The sequence below is a fragment of the Microchirus variegatus genome, assembly GCF_963457635.1.
Source record: "Microchirus variegatus genome assembly, chromosome: 1".
Classification (NCBI taxonomy): domain Eukaryota; kingdom Metazoa; phylum Chordata; class Actinopteri; order Pleuronectiformes; family Soleidae; genus Microchirus; species Microchirus variegatus.
In genome coordinates, this window is record NC_139802.1 from 17515456 (window position 1) to 17534820 (window position 19365).

Here is a 19365-nt window from a genome sequence, read left to right on the forward strand (position 1 = left end):
TACTACATTTACTGGAAGTCTCATGAAAATGTTTGTTTGAGGACAACTTAAACAGTCATGCGGTTGTGTTGGTGTTGAGAGTCAAGCCTTGAACATATTTCTTTCTGAACTTTTTTCATGAATAAGAACTCCTGCAGTAAATATTTTTTGTGAACCGTTTGGAATGAACACCTGCTATCTAAAGTCTCTGAAGGCCTTAGCTCCCACGCTGTTACCTTCCACTTCCTTACCCCATCCACCCACCACCACCACCCTCCCCTCAGTCTACCCCCACTCCCCTGCCTGAGAAGAAGGCCTACTGGGAATGCAAGAGTTGTGAATGCAGACTTCATCATTTAGCTCCCATCTGCTGCAGGGGTTGAGCTCCCTATTGATCACGGCTGTTATCCTGTCTGAATCATTTTATTGCAAGTGTACACACACACTAACGCACATACCTACATGCACCTTTTTCCCTGCTCCCACTCTTCTCTCCGCTCTCCCGTCCATGCTAAAATATACACTTTAGTGTGAGTCTTTCTTCAGCCCTTGAGAACTTGTAAACCAACTTGATTCTTCTGCACCGCTGACAATTAATTTATTTTCTTCTTTTTTTTATCTCGTGAAATGACACAATGGTAGTCGTCTGGCTCATAGGATAAGGCCAGTGAGGCCACAGCTCAGCTGGGAAGTCTTCTTCTTTGCTCAAAATATTAAATTGTCAAGAAGTGGCGGTGACATATATTAATTTCATCTGGGAATATCTGATGGATGAAATTTCCTTTCCCACTGCCCTCTTGGCGGGTAGCATGCTGCCAGAAAGAAGTTTAATAAGCTGAGAAGCCGGCGGTTACTGCCAACAATGATTCCACACAGCTCAGTAGTGCTGATAAAACACCTTCAATAAATAACGTTTGCTGCAGTGGTCTCCTTGGATCCGCTGTGTTTGGAGTATACACACAGCTGGCTTCTGTATGTGTGTGCAGTCGTGCAGTTTATTGTTTGGTCTGGTATTATTTGTTAAGTTCTTAAAGGCTACACAAATTTACACCAAATTGACAATATCAACAATATGGCTTCATTTGCCATATCGTAGACTTGTCTTTGTCAAGTGTGAGATCCAAATTCAGTTCGAGACAGATGTGTGCATGGGAATAAACGTTTAGGGAGGGAAAGTGAAAGGTTTTTATTTTTTTTTCATTCTTTGGTTTTCTTTCCTGTGAGACATTGCATGTAATGTAGCCACTCATCAACTCATCACAACAGTGTGAGTCATCTCAGGAAGTGTGCAGTGCAGCATTTGTAAACATGGCAAAATAAAAATATGACACTTTGAGAACAATAGAGAGTCAAAATTGTAATGTGTGCCATGAGTGTTAACTCTACTTTCACCCATAATTTCAGACGTTTAAGACAGTGGTTTAAATTATTTTATAGAAGTATATTTGAATATGAACATCAATAATTTGAGTCACATCTTAATTACTCACTCCTAAGGCTGGTACAGTTGAGAACCACTGCTATAGACTATAGTTACAGGGCTGCAACAATTACTCGATTAATTGATTATTAAATTATTTGTCAGCTATCTTAATTCAATAATTGTTTTTTTCATTGTCAAAATAAGTTTTCTGATATTTCAGCTTTTGAAATGTGAATATTTTCTGGTTTATTTGCTCCATATAACAAATAAATCATTAAAGCTGAATCGTTTTGTTTTGTGGACAAAATAAGACATTTGAAATTTCCAGGTTTGACAAACACTGACATTTTATTGACTAAATGATTACTCTGAACCAATAAATCTGTGCATCTTACATTTGAGATGTGTTTTCAATAAACTTTTCTGTGTGTGTCAGGTGATGGTGTTTGTCCACGCCCGTAATGCCACAGTGAGGACGGCCATGGCGCTGATCGAGATGGCAAAGAACCATGGAGAAATTACATTCTTTCAGTCTGACCAGGGTCCTGACTACGGCCAGTGTGAGAAACAGGTAAAGCTTTCAAAGATATGCCTCAAATGCTTTTCTCAACAGAGACATTGACATTGTTCCTTACATTCATTCAAGGAAATGAGATATTGAGAAATTCCTCAATCATTGACATATACATTTATTTATGTTATTCTTAAACTGCGAGCATGTTTGATGATCAAAGAAGAATTGATTTAGAATTGATTTTAATTGCATCCTAATCGCATTAAATCTTCATATTTTCTGAATTTAATTCAGGTGCTTTTTAGATGTTATGATGTGTGATGCTAAGTTCCAAAGTGATTATCATAAAGTTATTCATTTCTTTTTCACAACAGAAATAAATGCAGAAATAAGCTTGTATAAGAATTTTTAAAAAAGGATTCAATGGGAGCAAAACGGCAGTAGAGAAAAAAATCATCATGTCCTTGCAGAATTGTGTCTTTGTCTGGAATTTGCTGCAAAACTCTATGCCTCCATGTTGTATGATGGACATAGAGTTTTGTATTATTATGTAGCTTTTGATACTCAAAATAATTAACAACCAACCATTTAGAGTAAAGGTCACAGATGAGGGAAAACAACAACATTAGATATATGGTTATTATGATCTTCTTTAGGGGTCGGTAGTTATGATTCATTGTATTTACATCTACATACAGTAGGTAGGTAACAATTAATTGATTATCAATCAATAAATGAATCGTGTTTTGATAATTTTGATAATTCATTCATCAGTTTTCAGGTGTTTTTTTTTTTAGGTTTTTTGCTTCACCATTTTTGGACCAAACAACTCATCGATTAATTGAGTGAACCATTCACTATTTAATCAATTGTGAAAATAGCAGTTCGTTACTGCCCTAGTTGTAGGAATTAAATCAACAAAAATAGAAGAAAAAAAAGAATACATCTTACAATAGAAATCACTGGTTTTCCTGATTAACAGCTCATCTTTACTGTAACAGCACAGTTTTCATGTGTGTGTGTCTGTGTGTAATTGATGGTCTCTCTGTTGTGAGAGTACACAGAGAGGAGAGCTATATTCTCCCCCAGAGTACAGTCAGTCAGACTCCGACTCCCATGCTTAAGTCTCCTGCAACAGAAGGCAGAATGATAAATTTAGTAACCTTTTCCTTTATCCCCTGGGGCTGCGCCAAGATTGATGTGCCTCTAATCTTCCCTCTATTGAAATGGGATATGTATACAAATCAGATCACTTTTCATGCTTTCTAAAACTGGAAACGGAAACAAGAGATTATGTTGGGGGGGAGGGAGGTGGGGAGTCGTATGATGTGGACTGGTTAGAAACCGTTATATAAAGCAATTGTGCAACTTGGACCTACGGTACATCTACATTAATTGATCTGGTTGTGTGTGCACTAACACTGCATTAATTTACTCCTAAATCTTCTGCCTGTATCCCAACATAATGAGTATTATCCGCTCCATTAGTCCATCTTTGAGCGTTTTTTCGCTGTGGCCTGCTCTGGCGGAGAAGGGGCATCAGGTTGATTCCACTTAATGCCCACACAGAGATAATGCACAGCTTATTTGCACTCTGGAAATTGCCCCCACATTAATATTTATAGGTGTTTTTTTAATCTCCAGTATGCATATGCGGTAAAATAAAGTGCCCCTAAGGTCATTCCTATAATTTTGCATTTATTTATCCAGCTTTAAAAGTCAGAAGTGATTCCATTATATTTAGTCTCTCCTAATGTTATTTAATTGGTTTTATCTCAGGGGTTAGAGAGGCTGTCAATCAAGCTTAGAAATCTTAATGCACCCACTCAAATCAATTCTTGTTAAATACTGCTTTTGGTGAGTCAGTACTGTGGAAAAAAAAATAATGAAAACATTATCATAATGGGCATTTTACAAACAACCCCTTTCTCCTGCCTTCTGAGAGGGGGGTGTTTTTGAAATCAGTACTTGGGTTGGGCTCCAATTCTTGTGTTGTAAAACCATCAGGTAATGAAGGAAACAAACATTCAACAGCTCGCCCATCAGCAGAGAACAACAGTGCACGTTTGCTCAAAGGCTATGGTGACTGAGAAACAACACCACCAATATTCAGTTATTATTGTTATTATTATTATTGTTATACCCTAACATACAAAGGGTGTATGTAGTATTAAGACGCATTGTCTTTATACAATAACCTATTCCTCAGTTTCATAACTCACCAGCATGGCACCAACATGGTGACATGACTCAAGATATTTATGTGTAGCCGGAAAAAGGAAAAACAGCCTGTGTGTGTTCATGGTCTGTATTTTGAACTATACAGGGTTTTTTATTTTTACGATTTGGTTTTGCACCCCTCGTGGTGCTCAGTGATACTGAGCTGCTGTAGGACAGTTGCAGTGGAATCTGTTTGCCATATGATAATGTTAAACAAACATTCACTCTTTGTAAATGTAAGAATGTTGAAAAAATAACTCAGGATATGTTGTATACTGTATATTGCCTTGACCTGTGTGTGTGAAACCTGTACCCAAAGCTTTCCCTAGAGTATTGCATTTAAAAGCCTATTTGACTCTCATTTACACCATCTCTGACATCCAGCCTCCATCTTCCTCCCCACCCATCCCGTCTCTTCACCTCTGCTCTTCTCAACCCTCCCTGTGTCCAGTAATTTTTTTTTTTTTTTAATGTTAGTTCTAAAATGATAAAAGCAGAGGGGTGGTAGCATCAGAAAGGCAGCTTTACTGTGGAGGTTAAGAGACACCTTGTGGTCCCATGAGGTCATTGCACAGATGATATCACAGATGTATCATGGGTTAGTGAGAGCCAGGAGTAAAACTTTAACACTAATGTACAATCTCAGGGGTAGGTCTGCATTATAGATTTGTCTGTTAAAATAGAGATGAATATTACTCAGGAGAAATGTGTGTATTCCTGGAAAATACACCTTCCCTTTGCCTGCGAGGATACATTTTTTTCTTAAAACTATGGTCTTTAGATGTTCATCTTTCATGTCATGTTGGTTGACGAGCTACACTGATGTAGACACACTGCAGCCCGTGAGCGTGAATCCTCCTGGGACTCTGCAGCATTACCAGAATGGGCTCATTAATGTCACTTTGCTACATTTGATGCTATTTTTACAATCCTTGTCCACTGCCGGCCCCTTTCATTGTGGCAGGTTTTTGACAATATGTCAGCAAGACAAACCAGCTTCCCACTGATCACTGATCAGCTACAGTGAGTGGCAACTCAAAGGCTGGTGGAATGACAGAGCGGAGTGACAAATACACATCTTTAAAAAAAAAGGAAGTTTAAAATAGAAACACAGCTTTGTAAATTAATTTGTGTAGAAAAAAAGACAGCTTCTCCACCCGCTCTGATTATTCTGGTATTATAGCTCATCTGCAGTGGCTTTACCTCAGGGAGTGGCCTTGCATTTTATAATGGCAGCACATTGCAAGTTTTCCTCTTTAATTGCTTATTCATTTAAACAGCTGACGGGGGGGGGGAGCTGTTCCTCTCTGCCGCCCACCATGCTCAAAAACAAAGGACTTGTACCTTAAACTTCATATACTACTAATATACTTTCTTTGTTTCTTTGACTGTAAATGACAAACACAATATCAACACACAAACAATACTTTATCCATTATAGCTGTTAAATGTAAGTCACCCATCACCATCTGGCTTTGCCGTGTTCTATTTTCAATCCCCTGTCTCTATAAGAGTAAAAAAGAATGATCATCTTTAAATATTCTAAAAACAGAGAGCTCTTTGATGCTCAGTCAACACACTTTGAACATTGTTTTGAGATGTTTTGACAATCATTTTCTTTGCTTCTCAAAGAAGCTGACAACTGAAAAAAGAGAATATCACACTTCAGGGACTTAAGTGAAAATGAACCGTAATGCAAGTGGCTTTTTTTGAGAGCCAGTGAGAATGTGACAGTTTGCTCCCATTTCTCGTGGACACTGTCATTGGTGGCAGTTTCATTTTCTCAGGCTAACACAGCAGTGTCTTTAGTCTTTAATCTCGACTCCTCTCTTGAAGATTTAGAAGACCCAGGTTAACAGACCTAAGGAGCCTGTTTGCTCTATAAAAAGTGAGGAGCTCAGTTTTAGGGGGTTTCAAAGTGATTGAAAAGTAATTTAGAGTTAATCTTTAAAGAGACAAATGTGGAGAGTCCAAAAAGAAGAAGACCAGAACAGAAAAAGAGACGTTACTGTTAAGAGGCAGCAGAACGGACATTTATACAATTGATAACTCAACTTGATTTATGTGTTCGAGCTGACCACTTCAGCAAAGGAAACGGACAAAAATGAATAATTATACAACTGAAATGTTTTTATAAAATCAGTTTACATTTACTTATTATTGTGTTTACTTTTAACTAGTGCAGTGCTCGTAGGAAGAATGCATTTCTCTAGTGGGAGCTGAAGAAGATTTTTCCATTATGGTAATGCATGATAAGGCACAACACAAATGTTTTCATTTTCAATTAGCATTAATGTAGCTAGCTGTTTTGTGACTGTCACAACATCTGGCTATACTAATACTAGTTGAAAATGAAACCATGCGTGCGTTATGCCTAAGGAGGTTGCACAGTGTTTGTATTATGTTAATCCTACGCTAATGCTAATCGTTGCCTCACTAGCTTATCTTTGGAAACAGCTTCACCAAGTTAGCTGCAAAGTATTAGCATGCTAATGCAAAATAAATATGTGCTCGCGTATTGGTGAATGGACACCTCGTTGTTTCGGTATACCACCATGTTCTGCGGTGAACCGTGTGAAAATGTCTCACCCACCATGAGGACAACCTCTTCACTCCCACCTCCCTGCTCCAGACAGCGCAGCTACTGCTGATGAGCCACTGCCTGCCTGGTGTAGCGTGATAAATCAGCGAAAGTGACTAACGGTCAGCTAGATACGCCTGTCGCAGACAGACACACAGACGCAACTAGCTTTATAGATAGATAGATAGATAGATAGATAGATAGATAGATAGATAGATAGATAGATAGATAGATAGATAGATAGATAGATAGATGGCTCATAGCAGGTACATATGTCTCTTATACATCTCTTTTGACAACAACAGATACATTTAAAAGAACTGCCAAAAATGTCCCACATTTAGTTCTCATAAGCACAGGCAACAGTTAAATCAGTAAAGCGGTGATTTTAGTGAATATACCTCTCACATGGAGCTGAAACGGAAAGGGATGTTGAGAAAAAGAGGCAGATTGTGGTAGAAAAGTGGATTACAGTGGGAGTGAGTGGAAACTCATCCTCCCACTCTCTGCTGTCTATCTGCCATTAGCAGTCAGCCTCTTTGAACATTATGACTATCAAGGGCCACTAAATGAGCAACAATTAGCCACTCTCTATCATCAACACAGCATAAATGACGAGCTGTGGTGCTCGTGAGAGTCAGTGTTGGCGGTGTTCTGAGACGGAGGTCATCCGTTGGTCACTCTTCGCCATCGTATCATTTGCCAAAACCAGGCGTGATTTCACTCTTTTAAATCTCAGCTATGAAGCTGTGATGTGCTCAAAAAATATGCTTTTATTTTATTCATGTATGCAATTTTTCAAAGGATTGGTGATAGTGTGCTCAATTTAAATTGTCAAAAATGTAAAACCACTTACTTACACCTAGTTGTATTTACAGAATATTAAAAAAAAGGGACTTCTGATTTATAAATTATTGCAGCTCTGGTGCTGATGTCTTTTCTGTAGTCACAACTTTGATAGACAGTAAGTGGAGCTGGCAGCAGGCTGTCTGTGGAAAGAGCGAGCTCTGCAGCAGCAGCAGCAGCAGTAGCAGTAGCGAGCGGTGGGGTCTAATGGGACCTGATCAGGAGCTTAGGTCACTGCCATCTCAGATACAGCCAAGGCACAGCAGACATCAGCGCTAACTCACCTTAGATTAGAGGCTGGAAGCATGGCTGTAACACAGTCTGACACCTCAAAGTAAAGCCTCTACCATAGCATTTCAATTACCTACCTTTCCCTGCTCACATGGATCCCAGCAGCACAGTGCACAGCCTGGCCCCAATGACTCTCACCAGGCCACAGCCTGCACTCATTTTCAAACATGTATGGCTTCAGACAGTAGAGCAGGTTTTACTTTCTCCTCTGTTGCATCATGCGTTTGGAGCTGTCATCTGAATAAATCGCTGTTCTAAGTAAGGAGCTAGAAGTGGAAGGCTAACAGAATAACAAATACTCATCTAAATCACCAGTGCAGTCATGAAAGATTATGCTCGATCTGTGTAGAAGATGCCGAAGAATATCTTGGTAGATTTTATATAAAAGGCTTCCAATAATGTTAAACAATGTGTAATGTGTGAATTCCCACAAAGATTTAATTCATACTGACTCTAAAAATGAAATTAGCAACACTCACACGTAGGAATCCAGAAACAGCTCAGTTGCTTAAACCGGCACTAGTGCATCCAACTTCATGCCACATGCCAGCTGATTGTGGTTTCATAACCCAATAGAATGAAAATGTGACTCAGTGTTGCCGGAGAGTGAAACCAACAAGGACGACAAATTAATGCACCGGATCTGCATCACGCATCAAATGAATGATGGGGACACACGACAGTTAATGACCTCATGTTTCATCTACAATGAAGCTACCTTCCTTTTTGGTCTTCAATGACCGCAAACGTAAGAGAGTCCAAGTTCTGTGATGTGCCCCTTTGCTGAATACTCCAGTCACACAATCGGTGCATATCAAACTTTCGAACATATACGTTCACTTGCACATCTGGTCATCTCCACAAATGCCTGACTAAAGAGCAAAGCAAATTTCTGGACTTGAGTGAGTCTGAGTGAGTATCTGCTGTCGTGAGCAAAGTTCAAAGTAATGATATGAGCAATAAAACCTCATTGTACACATTTTTGTGACTTTGGTTTAGAAGCAGTTTTAGGAAGCAATAACACAAAATTGCTTTACTGTTGTCAGCACATCAGGTGCTGCACTGGCACTGCACTGGACTGATTTGGTGAGGAGGGAGCTAAGCTGGAAGGCAAACCCTCACCTGTAATGATCAGGTCATGAGCTTTGTGCTGTGCTAGAGAGAATGAGATTGCATATACCAGCAGATGAAATGAGTTTTCTCTGTAGGTTGGCTGAGCTCAGCTACAGAGACAGGATAAGTAGCTCAGAGTAGAGCTGTGATTGCACTGAAAGGAGTCAGTTGAGGGAGTTCTAATCCATCTGATTAGGATTCCTCCTTCCATCTGTTGGAGATCTTACTGGCATGTCTAACTGGCAGGAGACCCTGGGGTGTACCCAGAACAATGCCAGAGAGATTGTGTATCTCAACTGGCTTGGCACTGCCTAAACACCCTACCTAACTTTGGTGAAATATTGTCTAACATCGTCTGACACTAAAGTATCAACGGCAACTTGTCTAATAGAAATCATACAACCCACAGCAATTGGTTTGTACGAGAGTACAGGTTTAAGGCACTTTTTTCATTTCACTTTTCAGACCGACTATGACTACTTATAGATGTAATCTATTATATTAACCTAGATTTCCTTTAGATAAACCAAATTATTGTACAGCAGGAGATCTTGTAGAGTTGGGTTCCAGTGCTTCTCCTTCATCCACAAGGTTTGCATCTAAATCCAGACAATCGGTGTCTGTGTGTGTATGAGGCAGGCAGCTGCCGGTAGTAATGTGCTTTCTCTTTTTGTGGTGGAGAGGCATGCTGGGTGCTGACCTCCATTTAGATGCCCAGAGAGAGAGATAAAGCCTTGTGATGATGACTTCCCTGAAGTTCAGCCAGGTCCTAGCCCTGCTGTCAGTCACCAGCACATATCTCAATCTGACTGACTGTGTGTAGTCTTCAAGCTTCAGGCAGTGTGTAAGAATCCAACCTAATAGGCTGGTAATGCATTTTGTATTGGGATTCATGTCAGAGGTCTGAGTCAACTCTACATGTGTCTTATGCATAATGTTATATGTATTAATGGATGTCCTTTCTATTGGTGTTAATCTGGGGGAAAATAACAGCAATAATGACCCAGGTCCTCAGTCAGCCTGTTTCTCTACAATTAATATCGAGTCTGGGCTTACGTCCAACTTTACACAACCACAGACATACACACACACAAAGAGTGCAGGTTGCTTCCAATGCAGTTTTCTTCCCTTTTTGTGAAATCAAACCTCTCTTACTGCTTCGTTTAGATCCAGCGTTCCAGAAACAAGCAGATGAAGGAGATGTTCCCAGAAGGCTTTGGGATCCATCATGCTGGCATGCTGCGAGCTGACCGAAGTCTGATGGAAAGTATGTTCTCCAAAGGCCACCTCAAGGTTCTGGTCTGCACTGCCACCCTGGCCTGGGGAGTGAACCTGCCGGCACATGCAGTTATCATCAAGGTCTTAAATTTTCTTTCTCTTACTATTTTATTTTGTTTCTCTTGGGCAATGCTTGCAGCTGATCTAGAATCTCTGTATTACGCTTTGAGGCATGCCAAATGTTTTATGTTTCTGTTGCGTCAGGTCCTTAGTCAGAAAATGTCTTCACTGGAGCAAACACATTTTATAGGAAAGAGCTTTAAATAATTTGTGCACTGGGGGATTAAATCTTCAAAAAAAAACTGCCTCATAATGTTTTGTAGTTTCATTATTTTAAAAAGGTTCAGCAATTTTCCTGGCTGGTCACTGTAATTTTAACAAGCATTACTTAAACGGGAGAAAATGACTCAACAAGCTGCAGTTTTGCAGAGTGTGTTCAAGAGATTTGGCATACCGGTGCACTTTTATCAACTATCAAACTTTATTAAGTCGCATCGTATACCCCAATCAGCAACTGAAACCACAGAAATAGTCATTTTCATTTATTTTAAAACTGCAATGTGTAACTTTTAACAAATGTCATGATACATTCAAACCATGTTAAATGATTTTACACAAATGTATAATGCAGCTGACAGAGGAAAAGTCGAAGCATAATAGCTACATTAGTGAAGTGAGACGGCAGTTTATGTCAAGGAATTATCTCCAGTTTTCTGATACACGAGTGAGTTATGCTGACAGAGAACTGTTGCTATGTGAACCTGGAGTTGTCCTCGCAGAAAGCTCTTCAGATTTGATAACAGAATTTGAACACAAGAGCTTTGAATTATGCTTGTTTTTATTAATTATTATCACTTCTATCTAAAACAGGGAACTCAGATCTACGATGCCAAGCGCGGCACCCTGGTGGATCTCGGCATCCTGGACGTCATGCAGATTTTCGGGCGTGCAGGTCGCCCCCAGTTTGACAAGTACGGCGAAGGCACCATCATCACCACCCATGATAAGCTGAGTCACTATCTCACTCTGCTGACTCAGCAGAACCCGATAGAGAGTCAGTTTCTGGACAGTCTGGCTGACAACCTGAACGCTGAGGTCAGTCTTCACTCGTAGTTCTTTGATAAGACTGATATAAGTAATTTCGTCATATTTTCACAATTTAAAAATAAATTGAAGACAATAGTGAAGAAGAATGTCTATAGATGTATTTTAGTTGAATGTGATTGTGATTTAAAATCTGATTGATTTGACTAGAGCAAGTTGCATCATCCTCTTTGCTGTTTGGGAATGTTGAAACTGTTAAACTATCCATTATCTAACACTTTATCCTCCACCGGAGAGTCACAGGGACTGTTAAACTAAAAAGGAGCATTTCTGTTGATGCTGCATTTCCACAAGTGTCCACTAGATGGTGGCAAAGACCAGCGATATTCATGACTGAGTCGGGTTTGTTCTTTTCTCTCCTGATATAGGTTGCTTTGGGGACGGTCACCAATGTAGAAGAGGCAGTGAAGTGGCTGAGTTATACATACCTCTATGTTCGCATGAGGGCCAACCCACTGGTATATGGCATCAACCACAAGGCTTATCAGGTTAAAAAAAAAGTGTTATCTCTTATTCTGCTGTTTGTGTTCTCTCAGGAGTAAGATCATATCAGTATGTTGATAATTAAAATGCCAAAGAAAACAGCCAAACTTAAACCTCCTTCAAACTATGCTTAAAGAAAGTAAGTCCTGAAGATTGATGTATAATAAAACGTTTGTGGATGAATTGTTGTTATGAATTATAGTGTTTTTCATGCAAAGTTAAAAAAAAAAAAAAACAATGTGTAGAGATGACAAAAACCAGACATCATTACAGGTCTCAAGCAATGTACGGAAGGTTCTTTATACAAAGTCAAATATTGGAATAATCGTTTCAGATGGATCCCTCTTTGGAGCTGTACAGGAAGGAGCTGGTGATGCAGGCTGGCAGGAAGTTGGATAAGGCCCGGATGATCCGCTTTGAGGAGCGCACTGGCTACTTTGCCTCCACTGATCTGGGCAGGACCGCTAGCCACTTCTACATTAGATACAACACCATAGAGGTAGAATCATGCGCCCGTCTAGTTAGACGTTACTCTGAATAAGATATGCATGTTTTTCCAAGCGATTGAAACAAAAAAGCAAAGGTCATAAGGTAATACACAAAAAAAGAAGAAATGTACAAAAGCGAATTAGTTCAATTGGTATTGTATCACTCGTTAAGTTCACATTTTTGATATTCCAGTGGGAAAATACTGTATCTTATCCTGTATTATTGTAAACTTGATTACAAATGAAATTTGTATGTGTATGCGTTGGTCACAAATTTGACTCAATGTTCTTTAATTGTCTTCTTTTATTTGTTTCCCTTCATCCCCAAAGACGTTCAATGAGCTTTTCAACTCTCAGAAGACGGAAGCCGATATCCTCAGTATTGTGTCCAAGGCTGAGGAGTTTGATCAGTTAAAGGTGAGTAGGACATTACAGTTCTGAAGGTCAGGGCTTAAGTTAAGCCCTATAATTTGCATTGTGTAGTCTAAATGAAATGAAATGTCTCACTGTTATTTGAATTTACTCTACATTAACACTAAAACCTGTCTGATGTTGGTGAAATATGTTAATCATACTGTATGTGGTTGTAGGTTCGCGATGAGGAGATGGAGGAGCTGGAGCAGTTGCTCTACAACAACTGTGAGCTGCCCGCTGCAGGCGGTGTAGAGAATGGCTACGGCAAGGTCAACATCCTGCTGCAGACGTACATTGGCCGAGGGGAGGTCGACAGCTTCTCGCTCATCTCAGACCTGTCATATGTGGCACAGGTGAGGAAGAGAATCGAAACACGCTTCACTTTGTGCATGTAAATTAAATCAAAAAGGGCGTGGCACTCACAAACATTTTTTTGTAGGCTTCCAATAGCAGGTATCAGTCAAAATGATAGATATGGCCGTTGATGTTATAAATGAAGGACATATCATAACAAATGTGATTAGAGTTAGTTTTGAAACGGATGTTCCTTTGTTGGGTACTTCACTGGCAACAGACCTCATCTTGTTAGATATAGAGCAGTTCATTTGTTTGCTAAAAACCACAATAAACTTGATAAATAAACCACATAATTAATCTTATGTACTGGTATACAGTTTTTACAGTAAAATGCAAACATAGTTTTACAGACTGGTTGATTCTAAAGTAAACCACGCCTCACCCAACCCATATATACAGTGTTCTGTTGCATGAACATGCCTTTTACGCATTTTCCCGCTGCGTGGCTTATTATAACACAGTCTCTGAGGAAAAGTACCCGTGTCCTTCTTGGAACGTCTTTACATATGTATTATTGAAAATACCTGGAGCCGCTAGAGATATGACAGTCTGCTGCCTCTTTAATAGAACACATTTAAAGAACTGGTGAAGCAGTGAGCTTAACCTGTCAGTGCTAAAATTAACTTGTCAATGCTCTCTGGGGGACAATCTTTGAATGAAGACACCTCAATCAACAAATCTGTCCTTTCTCTGCTTCACTACCTAATGAGGAGCTGGAGGATGTCTCCGTGAATGAATACTGAGAAGTTCGAGGAACTGATGCTGAAGCAGCTGGAACTCAACTGGAGTGTTTGACAGTTGGTCTCCAGTGTTTCCTGGTAGTGCAGTTGTAGCAGTTATTGCAGTGGAAGGCAGCAGGAGTTCAGACTCAGATTTCACAGTCTCACTCAGCTGTCATCACAGCCCTATTTGAATAAACTCCAATAATAATAATAATGCGTTCAGACATCACTGGAAAATCAGATCACATCAGCACCTGACTTAATTAATCATAGCTCGTGCAAATTTGAGCAATCTATCAGCAAGTAACTCTGCCATTGGACCTCTCCTCCAGAACTGACACAAGTAATCCATCAGTGCACAGCTGTGGCCAACCTGGACTACGGGAGCTTCTCATGATCTCATGTGATTGATCCATAGTATTGAGCATGTTCTAAGTGTCTTCTGTTGCAGGTAAAACAACTTAGTTATGTGACTTTTCCCTCCTGTCCAGTGTGTATGTACCTGGCTTCACTCGAGACCCTCAGAGTATAAGCTGTGAAGAATAATTGAACAGATGAAGGAGTTTCATATTAATCCTGCATATCTTTTTTTATCCTCCTGTCAGAATGCTGCTCGGATCGTCAGGGCTTTGTTTGAGATTGCTCTGAGGAAGCGCTGGCCGGCCATGACCTACCGACTTCTCACCCTCTGTAAGGTGATCGACAAGCGATTGTGGGGCTTCGCCCACCCTCTTCGCCAGTTCCCCAGCCTGAGTCATATTGTGCTGAACCGCCTGGAAGAGAAGAAGCTCACTGTGGACAAACTGAAGGAAATGAGAAAGGATGAGATTGGTAAACATATGTGAATCCCAGCATCACCATTGTTTATGTATGTTATATCAAATATAAATGCATCTTATATGTTCAGACACTAGCTTGAGCTTGTCCTCAACAGAAGACAGGCATTTATTTTGGAGTGATCTCATGTTCAAAACCTGTAGAAATTAGTCAGTTATTCCAACACTCCTTCAGCAGACATTTCACATTAAAAGGCTGCCCTTGGATCAGATTTGATCATCCTGTGTTGTTCTCAGGTCACATGCTGCACCATGTCAACATCGGCTTGGCGGTCAAACAATGCGTTCATCAGATTCCCTCAATCACGATGGAGGCCAGTATCCAGCCAATCACGCGCACCGTCCTGCGTATCCGCCTCCTTGTGACGCCGGACTTTCGCTGGAATGATCAGGTGAACATGTGAACATGACGATGTACAGTGAAGAGTCACATGTGACCACATGATTATTAGGGTCGAAGCACCAAGTGGTGCAAAGGCAGTATTGATTTTGCTTTAATCATTATCATTTTTCTTCTTATGCATTAAAGATGAAGGCCAATGAAAAGTTAATCTTCCTCTTGTCTCCAGATAAGCACTCCACCAAATCAGTAAACATTGCTTGTATACTTATCTTAATTAAGCCCAATGTATATCTAATCTTAATCTTAGTCAGCCCAGAACACCTACAGACCTCACAAGCATCTTCCACCTCGGTGGGCAGACAGAGCAGACGGGAATCATGGGAGGCTTATTGCAGAGTTCATCCCGGAGTCCGAGCAGAATAGGAAACTCATTCTTGTAGGCTGTTTATGAAGATGGATGTTTATGTCCAATTAGTGATGCATGCTCCAATCTTGGGATAGTGGTAATAAAATACTAGCTGGCTTAGCTCTGATCCAGCTGCAGAGCCAGGACACATGTACCGACACATGAGCTGCCTTCCTGATGGCACCCAGGAAACAGAACACTGACCACTACACTCATTCAGCTGGAGTGTCTAATTGACAGTGTGTGTGTTTTTATATCCTAAATTCCAAATAGCCTGGTGGGAATAGGTAGAAGAGGCATGGTTGTCGGTCGTGCCAAATGCAGACACACCCACAGAAAACACAATGATGTGGCTTTTTTGTAATATATTTAGACTGAAGTCATGGATCAAATTGACTCCAATTATACTTAAAGTTGTCAGTGAAATTCTTAAGTTGAAATCTGCCTTACACCTTATTTAGCTTAATTTCTGACAGCTATCATTGATCCATAGTGTTTGCTCAGTGACATCGGCCTGTCAGTTTCTTTTCTTTCTTCAAAAATGTTCTCCTCTCTGCTCATCAGGTCTACAGTGAACACAACTATGTATAACTATTTCTATAACTGTGCATACATGAGGAAAGCATGCAACCTCCACTCACAGTACATATGTCATATATATTATACATATATAGTATATATGATCTGGTTTCCATTTGTTTGTCTTTAATGGTTGTGTATTATGAAGAATTGTAATTTAATAAAACATCCTTTCTCTTTGGTTCAGGTCCATGGGTCAGTGGGGGAGCCATGGTGGTTATGGGTGGAGGATCCTATCAACGATCACATCTACCACTCTGAGTACTTCCTACTGCAGAAGAAACAGGTTTGTTTTTGTTTTATTGTTTCAACTTTGAGCTTAGTTTTTTCGTGAGGACAGCATTGTGATTAACGTGTACTATTGTACATGTGTTCTCTTTCTCTCTCTCTCTCCAGGTGGTGACAGAAGAGCCTCAGAACATAGTTTTCACCATCCCCATCTTTGAGCCCTTGCCCTCGCAGTACTACATCAAGGCAGTGTCTGACCGCTGGCTTGGAGCTGAATCTGTTTGCATCATCAACTTCCAGAGCCTCATCTTACCAGAGAGACACCCTCCACACACTGGTACACACACACTTCACACTTTGACACATCATTGATGTACTTCTAAATCTGTTTGCCTACTGTGGGTATACTTAAGCCTTCTGTCTAATGTCTATTCCACTCCAGTTTATACAATGAATACTTTACTGAAATACAAACCTGTAGGAAAATAGAAAAAATGCTCCGAACAAGTAAAGATATTGCATTTGAAATCCTAAGTATTTCCTTTGAGTGCAATGTGTAATTGACTTGATTAGATTAATAATCCTGCATAAAAAATGTAATTGTTGCAGCTGGTTAAGGTTGCTCCTAGAAATGTTTCAACCTGTTACTGTGTCCTTTTCTACTGGACACAGTTAGTGTTAGTCTGACTATAATTTAGCAGTGATTTTTGAATAATATGTCAATCATTTAGATGTGATTAAATGTATGATTTTCATTGGTCACAGAAGATGTCATTAGATCCGATGCCACATACTCATTTTCTATTAAATGAATGAGTTTAATATTCTCCCCTTTTCCTCTCAGAGCTGCTGGACCTGCAGCCACTGCCGATAACAGCCCTGGGTAACCACCAGTATGAGAGCCTGTACAAGTTCACCCACTTCAACCCAATCCAGACTCAGATCTTCCACACATTGTATCACACCGACACGAACGTCCTGCTGGGGGCGCCAACAGGCTCTGGAAAAACCATTGCAGCAGAGATGGCTATGTTCCGAGTCTTCAACATATATCCAACTGCTAAGGTTTGACTAGCCAACTCCATCTGTGTTACTACTGAAATTTGAAGGATTACCCTGACTTGTTGATGTCTTGGATATTTGTCCATGTTGGTATTATTAAGTTGTGTTCAAGGCCAGAAACAATACTGGAATATATTCAGTCCTTTGGAAATCACCCAGCAAGCACAAATTTATCGTAAATATTAAGTATGTTGGTAAGTTAATTATCAGATAAAAATGTCAGTTCCCCTGTCAGAGAAAGAGTTGTACATTCATATACTTACCGTAAATGTTTGCATACATAAAATCGGCTGTGTATAATGCCACTAATTTAGATCATGTCCAAATAATATCTGTGTTAATGTTGAAACTTTGTTTTCTGAATTGTGTGGAAATCTTTCAAGCTTTAAAATTAACCTTAGTAACAGGTGGTCTTTTCATTGAGTGATTTCTTTCTTTGTCTTTCTTTCTTTTGCCGTTTGTGCAGGTGGTATACATCGCACCTCTGAAAGCTCTGGTTAGAGAAAGAATTGAGGACTGGAAGGTCAGAATTGAGGAACAACTCGGAAGGAAGTAAGTGAAATGGGATCACCAAATGGGATCGTCACTGTCACATGTTCACAGGCTCTTCAGGCGACCTTGGCCCTTCCATCAAACCAGACTAACCCAGCACAGAAGCTGTGCTGCTGATGAACTACCTGTTGTTCGCCCTGAATTACAACCAACCCCTTTTTTTCTGCTGCTACACATTAAACCATTGGCAGAACTTAAGTTACACAATCTCAAGCACACCACTGTCTGGTTTTAAAATTATGAAGAAATTAAAAACTTCAAAGCTTTTCACAGCAAATTATTTCCACTTGTCCTCATTATGAGGTTTCTGACTGTCTTGATTACAGCTGATGGTAGAATTTATGAGAATGTATGGAGTAATATAATCTGCTTTTATATGGGAGTGGATCCCTCAGGCATTCCTTGCTTTTTCTGTCTTTTTGCTAAGTACCCGCACAATTTGTAACTTAAAAAAAAAAAACTTTGTGAAGAAAATAATGAAGAAACTTGAAGATAATAATGAATGATTATTCTTTAATACAATTTTGTGTCTGTGTGTGTTTGTAGAGTGGTGGAACTGACTGGTGACGTGACCCCGGATATGAAATCCATCGCACAGGCCGACCTCATCGTCACCACTCCAGAGAAGTGGGATGGAGTGAGCAGAAGCTGGCAGAATCGTAGCTACGTTCAGAAAGTAGCCATTCTCATCATCGACGAGATTCACCTTCTGGGTAACAGTCGACTACAAACTTGAATTAAAATAGAATATTAAACATGTACTTTAACTTATTTCACCGACAGCATATTATTGTAATGTTTAATTAATGTTTTTTGCATTTCATAATATCAGCTTCCCTCTCAGATCAAAGCAAAAATTGTGTCATTTAGATTTAAGTGATAATAAGTGTTACAGTGTAAAAACTGTGTCTCTTCCACAAACGTTCAGATTGGACTGTGCACCTGTGTTTACAGGTGAAGACCGAGGTCCAGTGTTGGAGGTCATTGTGTCCAGGACCAACTTCATCTCCTCTCACACCTCTAAGTCTGTGCGAGTAGTCGGTCTGTCCACAGCTCTGGCCAATGCTAGAGACCTTGCTGACTGGCTGGGAATTGGACAGGTCTGTATTCACCCTTTCTTTTGCTTGAAATATTAGAACATTATAATGTCTATTTGTTTTGTTTTCTTAATGCTTCAGTTTGTTCCTTGTAACCTTCTGACCTTCTGAGACATCATGTCCATAAGCTCCCTGGCTTCAGGAATTGTCAGATTGGCTTTGTGTACTGAGAACAATGCTGCTTTCAAGCTGTCCAGAAACCACAAATTGTGTCCAACTCCATTGTTTTGTGGTTCTTATGTTGTCTCCCTCTTTGTGTCTGATCAAATATAATAATAATAACAACATACGATAAACAGATCGCTGTGGTAAAGTTGTAGTTTTTCCTCTGTAATTGCGGACAGTCTGTAATTGGATGTCGTGCAATACACAAGGACGAGTTGGCTTATCAACTTGAAGCACAGAGAATCATTGGAATCATGGAATAATTTCTCAAATAGGTATTTTAA

The 19365-nt window shown here is 39.9% G+C and overlaps 1 protein-coding gene across 1 annotated transcript in view; it reads left to right on the top strand.

Moving 5' to 3' along the window:
• The window catches only part of ascc3 (activating signal cointegrator 1 complex subunit 3), a gene marked incomplete at its 5' end in the record, with an annotated part of 89702 nt that overhangs the window by 52096 nt on the left and 18241 nt on the right, over positions 1-19365 (top strand). Inside the window, 15 exons of the mRNA XM_083899055.1 lie at positions 1839-1973; positions 10135-10326; positions 11116-11340; positions 11718-11837; positions 12167-12331; positions 12651-12737; positions 12911-13087; positions 14419-14644; positions 14887-15041; positions 16165-16263; positions 16374-16542; positions 17050-17270; positions 17734-17819; positions 18366-18532; positions 18774-18923. Coding sequence (XP_083755181.1) covers positions 1839-1973; positions 10135-10326; positions 11116-11340; positions 11718-11837; positions 12167-12331; positions 12651-12737; positions 12911-13087; positions 14419-14644; positions 14887-15041; positions 16165-16263; positions 16374-16542; positions 17050-17270; positions 17734-17819; positions 18366-18532; positions 18774-18923 — 2374 coding nt within the window. The remainder of the gene's footprint in view (positions 1-1838; positions 1974-10134; positions 10327-11115; positions 11341-11717; positions 11838-12166; positions 12332-12650; positions 12738-12910; positions 13088-14418; positions 14645-14886; positions 15042-16164; positions 16264-16373; positions 16543-17049; positions 17271-17733; positions 17820-18365; positions 18533-18773; positions 18924-19365) is intronic.